This window comes from Lemur catta, chromosome 3, assembly GCF_020740605.2.
Source record: "Lemur catta isolate mLemCat1 chromosome 3, mLemCat1.pri, whole genome shotgun sequence".
In the NCBI taxonomy this organism is placed as follows: domain Eukaryota; kingdom Metazoa; phylum Chordata; class Mammalia; order Primates; family Lemuridae; genus Lemur; species Lemur catta.
This window is the reverse complement of record NC_059130.1, coordinates 126228661-126234636: the sequence shown is the minus strand read 5'-3', so window position 1 is coordinate 126234636 and position 5976 is coordinate 126228661. Positions and strand designations below refer to the sequence as shown.

The following is a 5976-nucleotide window of genomic DNA, read 5'->3' as shown; positions in this document are numbered from 1 at the left end:
CTGGGAGGCGTCTTCACCAGGCTTCTGGGGCGGAGCCGGGCAGTGCACCCCCAGGACCAGCCCACGGCCCTCGCCCTCAGGAGGGGCCCGCCGGGGTCCTTGTCCTCAGCTCCCAGGGGAGAGCCAGGCACAGGAGGGGCCCGCAGCGCCCCCAGTCCCCCCTGGCAGTGGGCGTCTGAGGCCAAGCCTGGGCGACCAGTAACGTCCCGTGATTGGGGCCGTGGTCTTTTTATCCAGAACGGAATAAAATCTCTGACACGACACCTCACCGTGTGTGTGCCTCCTGGCTGGCGCGAGGGTGGGGTCTGCTGGGCCCTCTGCAGCCCTCTGGGGTCAGAGGTGACAGAAGAAGCAGAGTCTGGAGCTTTCTGCAGAATTTACTGACCACAGAGGGGTGGGCTTCACAGTGAGGCACAGCCGGGCCACCCTGCGGCCGCCGCGGCTGGGGGCCTTATTGCTGCACAGCGCCCGCCCCTCCGCGCCCCCGGGCGCGCACACGCCCCATGCACGTGCTCCCGTGTGCAGACGGGCGGCCGCTTGCCCTGGCCCCCCTCCCCCCCTCCGCCAGAGCCGGCTCCGGGACGCAGACGGCAGCCCACGCGGTGCGCAGCGAGGACACGGCGGCTCTCGGTGGGACACCGGCCCAGGCCAGGTGCCCGCCTGCCCCGCCCCCTGCACCTCTGGGGCAGTCTGCCCCCCCTGCCGCCCCTGCCCCACCCCCACCCCACCCCCTTTATAAAAAGAAGAGGAGACAGCACCTTCCACTGGACTTGCCCGGCCGGCCACAGCCCCGGACACCCTGGGCCCGAGGCCGCTGTCCAGTCCCACCGGCCTGGGCGTCCCCGAGGTCCCTTTTGCATCCACACAGTGGCCAGCGGCCCCGGCGAGTCCATGCGCGGCTCACAGGTGCCGCGGGCTGGGGTGGCCGTTGTGGTAGAGTTTCTGCTTCACGTGCACCATGTTCCCCGTGGCCTCCTCGAACGGCCTGTGTGGCCGCCGGCCGAGCTCCCGCAGGCTGCACAGCTTGGGCAGCCAGGTCCACGAGCCATCTGCAGGGGGACAGGGCACGGTCAGGCGCCAGGGCGCCGGGGCGGCAGCAGTCCCGGGCGGCGCGAGGCACTCACCGTAGCGCCGGCCGGCCCTCCAGGCGCGCACGGCGCAGTGCAGGACGCCGTCCATCCACACCAGGAACCAGCTGATGCAGAAGCCCAGCAGCAGCCCCAGCATGAGGTCGATCTCCTGCTTGGTCACGTTGTCCGTCACAAAGTAGTTCTCGGAGGCGTCCACCACCGACTGGTCCCCGTCGTACGGGATCACGTAGTGGATGTGGTGCCTGGGGGCGGCAGGGCGGGCCGGGCCCGGGTGGGTGTCGTGACCCCCACGGGGCATCCTGGGGCCTTGAAGCCGCCCCCCTGGGCTGGTCAGGAGGGAGGCATTGCACCCGCCCGGGCTCTGGGGAGAGCTGCGGGGCATCGGCCCTGGCTTGTGGCGACCCCGGGTGAGGTCGGGGCTCACGGGCGAGGTCGGGCGGGCAGCCTCTTGCTGGGTAAGGGCCCAGGACAGCCTGTGCCCATGGCCAAGGTCACAGCCCACCTGCTGGCCCCCGGGATTGCCAGCACCAGCATGGAGCAGAGCCGGTGGCTGGTGGCACAGAGGCCCTGCTGCCTCCTTGGGGACCTGCCCTCTGGCCTCTCCCAGCACCTTCCTGGGAGCTGCTTGCCTGGTGGGCCCAGCCCTGCCCGCCTCCCCCACGGTCAGCCCTGCGGTCAGCCCGGCCTCCAGCCTCCGGGCCCGACGCCCCCGGCTTCCTCTGCTCTGTCCCGACCCACTGTGCTGCAGGTCTTGGGGGCTCTGCCCAGGGGCAACCCCCTCATCCGTGCCTGGCACAGGCCTCCCTGCCTCGGCCCTCTCAGCTGCTCCTGGGGTGGACGGACAGTGTCCCGCCGTCCGGGGCTGAGCAGGAGAGGTCCCAGGGCCTGTCTCCTCGACGCTGGTCCTCCTCTCCCTGGGCTCTTGGGGGACTGTCCAGGCTCAGGAGGCCTGCAATGCCCAGGCAGCTCCTTCCAGCCACCCACACCCCTTCCTGGGCTGGATGGACATCTCCTCCAGGAAGCCCTCTGGGCCCCAAGGCCCCCGTGGGGTGGCCCTGCAGAGGGGCCTGGCTCCCAGGACTGCAGACACGGAAGGGCCTGGGGGAGGGAGCCTCTGCCCAGGTGCCCAGGGTGTTGGGGGTCCACCCCAGCCACCCCCACGTCTCTGCTGGGATCTGGAGACCTTACACTTGTGCCTCAGAATAGCTCCTCTCCTCAAACCTGCTTTCCCCGCCCTCCCCTCAGCGACATGTCCGCACCACGCCTCCGCCTGGTCCCCAAGCCGCTCGCCTCAGACACCTTCCCCCCATGGAGCCGGGGCGTCCTGGAGCCCCAGGCCCAGTCCCTGCCCCGGCCTTTCATTGGAACCTCTCCTGCTCTTCTGGGTCCGCTAGCGGCCAGTCCCCGCAGCACTGCAGAGTGTGGCCCACCCCAGTGGGCAGGGCTGGGGCCACCACAGCCCACTGCGCAGGGGCTGCCAGCTCTCGGGTGGGGGGCAAGGAGTGACGGGGACTGACCCACCGTCTGTCATGGATGGAAAACTAATGGTCATCATCCATAATGTGCAGCTGCCAGCAGCCCCCAGGGAGAAAGCTCCTCCTGACCCCTCGCTGGCCTGGGCACCTGCAGCTCCTCCCCCGCCCGGCCCTCCTCCCCCCCGGGGGTGCTCAGGTCTCACAGATGAAGGCAGAACGAGACAGACCTCTGCAAAGATGTGCTTTCTGCACACGTATGTCTGAGACGTGTACATACATGTGTCCACCCAAGGTCCAATGCATGTAGAGTATACACACCAGCCACATGCACAGGACATGGCGTGTATACAGCGGGCATGGGCCCCATGAGCTTCACGCCCAGGCTTGAGTGTCGTGCGTATCACACGTGGGGCACATTCACCCAGCTCTGCACACAGCCATCCTCTCCATGGGCGACTGTCACGTGCACGGATTTGTGCACAGACACGGATGCCCCCCGACGCCTGCACTTTAGAGCATTAATATCCATACATGTCCCCCATATAAAATCCTGTATTGGCATGTACAGGCATCCACATGTATACATGCTTATTCTGCTCACAACGTGTACACATGGGTAGAGGCCATTGCACCTGCAGTGCATGTACATGGAGTACACACAGATACCCATGTGCAAAACTGTTATCTGCACACGTTTTCTGTGCCCACATGGAGACATTTCGACATTTTCTCTGAGCACACTCTGCGCTGTATATTGTGTTATATATATGTACTTTGCATACACATATATGTTGTCAATATACAAGAGTACTTTGTACGTTGAATTCACATATCCCGTATGTAGAGACGTGTACAAAGCATATGTATGTAGACACGTGCACACACGCAGAAACACCCTATGTCGGCAGCAGGATGGGACTGTTTTCTGCACACACAGGCCGCCCTCAGCTTGCGCTCTATGGGCAGCTGTTTACACGAGTCCACATGTATTCTGGAGACTGCATGAAATGCATACACACACCTGTGCAAATACACGCTAAAACATGCCCTCTGCCCAGGTGGACCCTCTGTGTGTGGTCTCAGGCAGATCCACGCCAGTCACAACAGCCCACACACATGTAAGTGTGGGTCACTCGTGTCTGTGGAGCTCGCAGTCGGGGCCCAGCCTCTGGGAGCAGTGGAGCTGACCTGCCTTTCCGTGGCAGTTGGACACGCCAGGCAGGGCTCTCTGGGAACACGTGGGCCACCCAGCACACGTGAGGGGCACGTACAGCCTCATCTCTACCTGCTCCAAGGCCCGTGTTCTGCATCAGCACACCTGTCTGTGCCCAGAGGCATGTGACACACTCAGACATGCACCTGTCCTGGCTCACACCCACCCTGCACCCCCACGTGTGCACACAGACCCCAGAGCAGAAGTGCAGGGCAGGGATGAGGACGCGGGTTCTGGGGGCCGTGACCCTCCGTCCTTTCCTGGCTGTGTGACCTTGGGCAAGTCCATCCTCTAAAGTCTCTGTCGCTCCCTCATCTGTCCAGCAGGGATGGCAAGGGTCACTGCGATGGGAGTGCATGCGTATGTGCGTGTGCGCTGTGTGTACGCACATGTATATGCACAGACGGTACACACATGCGCATCTCACGAGAAGATGTTTATTTCATACATGGACGTACAAACATGCATGGCCAGGAAGACTCCATCACCACGTGCACAGAAGGGGGGGTCGCCCCGTGGGTGTAGGGGGCCTGGGCAATCCCTGGATCTCTGGGTGACCTTGAGCTAGCTCCACCTTCCCGCTCCCCCACCCCCTCCCGGACCAAAGTTCCTGCTCTCTGCAATGGGGTGTACCAGGTGCCCCCCGGCCCCTCCCACCTCGATCTGCACTTCCCTGCCCCGGCTCCACCGTGGACCACGCTGGGCTGCTGCTCCGCGAGCCGCAGGTCCACAGCACCCTGGCAGGCCTCTAAAGGCACTTGTGGGTGCTTGTCCTGCCTGACTCAGGCGTTACTCCTCCTCCCAGAAGACCTCTCCCCCCACCCTGGGGCGGTCCGCCTGCACCCCCACAGGTCTAGCGCGGCTCTGTGGCCTGCGTGGGGGTCGCCGGCGGCCCAAGTGGGCCCCCGCGGCACATGTGTGGTCACGCGTGTCGTGCCCGGCGCGGCGCCGCGGACTCACCGGCCACAGTTGCAGTGGCAGACGCGGTCCTCGCCCCGCAGGTGCGGGAGGATGTAGTTGTGGAATCGGTCCAGCAGCGCGTTCATGTCCATCAAGCACGCGATGGCCTGGAAGAGCCCATGACCGGTCAGCGCCCAGGCGCAGGCGGGCCGGAGCGGGGTATGGGGGTGGGGAGAACCCTGGGCAGGGGCACGGGGGAGCCGAGGCGAGGGGCGCAGGCCGGGGAGGAGAGCATGGGCGGGTTGCGGGGGAGGGGAGAGCTCAGGCTGGGGCCCAGGGAGGAGGGAGCTCAGGCCATGGGGGAGGGGAAGCGCAGGCCCGGGAAGCGGGTGCAAGGCGGGGAGGGGCGCGCAGGCCCGCGAAGGGGATGCACGGCGGGGAGGGGCGAGCAGGCCGGGGACAGGGGCGCAGGCCGCGGAAGGAGGCGCAGACCAGGGCCAGGGGCGAGCAGGCCGGGGAAGGGCGCGCAGGCCGGGGAAGGGGGCGCAGGCCGGGGAGAGCGCGCAGGCCGGGGACAGGGCGCGGGCCGGGAAGGGGCGCGCAGGCCGCACGGGCCGGTAAACAAGGCGCGGGAGGTGGGGGGGCGGCGCGCGCGCGGGCGGCGGGAGCAGGGGGCGCGCGCAGGAAGCCCCTCCGCTCACCATCACGATCGACGCCCCCAGAATCATGAAGATCATGGTGTTCGCGCTCATGGACATCGGGCGGGGCCGGGCCGGGCCGGAGCGCCGCCCCCCGGCCCCGGCGCCCCCCCGGCCCCGCAGAGGTCAGCGCTTCCTGGACCCGCCGCCGCCGCCCGCGGCAACCCCGCCGCCGGCCGGGGGAGGAGGCGCGGGGCGGGGGCGCCGCGAGGGATGCGGGGGCCGCTGTGGGGTCGCTCGGTCCGGCCCGGCCCGGCCCGCCGCGCTCCGCTCCGCCCTCCGGTCCTCCCTGCGCTCCGCTCGCTCGCTCGCCCGCTCGGCCTGGGCCCCCTCCCTCCGCACTCCGCCCTCCCCGCCGCCTTCCTCCGCCTCCCGGGAGGGACCGCGCCGCCCGCGGGCCGCCCCGCGCCAGCGCCGCGCCGGGAGGGACCGTCACCCCCAGACGCAGCCCGGACGCCTCCCCGGGACCGCAGCTCCGCGTGCCGCCTCCACCCAGGGCGGGCGGCCGCCTGCCCGGCGGCCCGGAGAGGGGCCCAGCGGCCGGCGGGACGGCCCAGCCCCTTCGCGCGCGCGGTGTCTTTAGCGGAGGCGCCTGCAAG

General features: G+C 67.9%; 1 protein-coding gene across 1 annotated transcript; it reads right to left on the bottom strand.

The window, feature by feature from the left end:
• Positions 1–753: 753 nt before the first annotated feature.
• On the bottom strand, positions 754–5480 carry TMEM240 (transmembrane protein 240). Its single transcript, XM_045546489.1, has 4 exons — positions 5381–5480; positions 4740–4846; positions 1125–1333; positions 754–1049 (listed from the first exon to the last, which is right to left on the bottom strand). Exons 1-4 carry the CDS (start codon positions 5435–5437, stop codon positions 901–903), a joined length of 522 nt encoding a protein of 173 aa, XP_045402445.1. The 5' UTR covers positions 5438–5480; the 3' UTR covers positions 754–900.
• Positions 5481–5976: the final 496 nt, after the last annotated feature.

Coding starts and splice junctions, on each gene's coding strand:
- TMEM240 (XM_045546489.1), bottom strand. CDS start 5,437: ATGTCCATGAGCGCGAACACCATGATCTTCATGATTCTGGGGGCGTCG. Junction 4,847..5,380: donor TGGGGGCGTCGATCGTGATG/GTGAGCGGAGGG, acceptor GGGCTCTTCCAG/GCCATCGCGTGCTTGATGGA. Junction 1,050..1,124: donor GAGGGCCGGCCGGCGCTACG/GTGAGTGCCTCG, acceptor GTCCCCCTGCAG/ATGGCTCGTGGACCTGGCTG.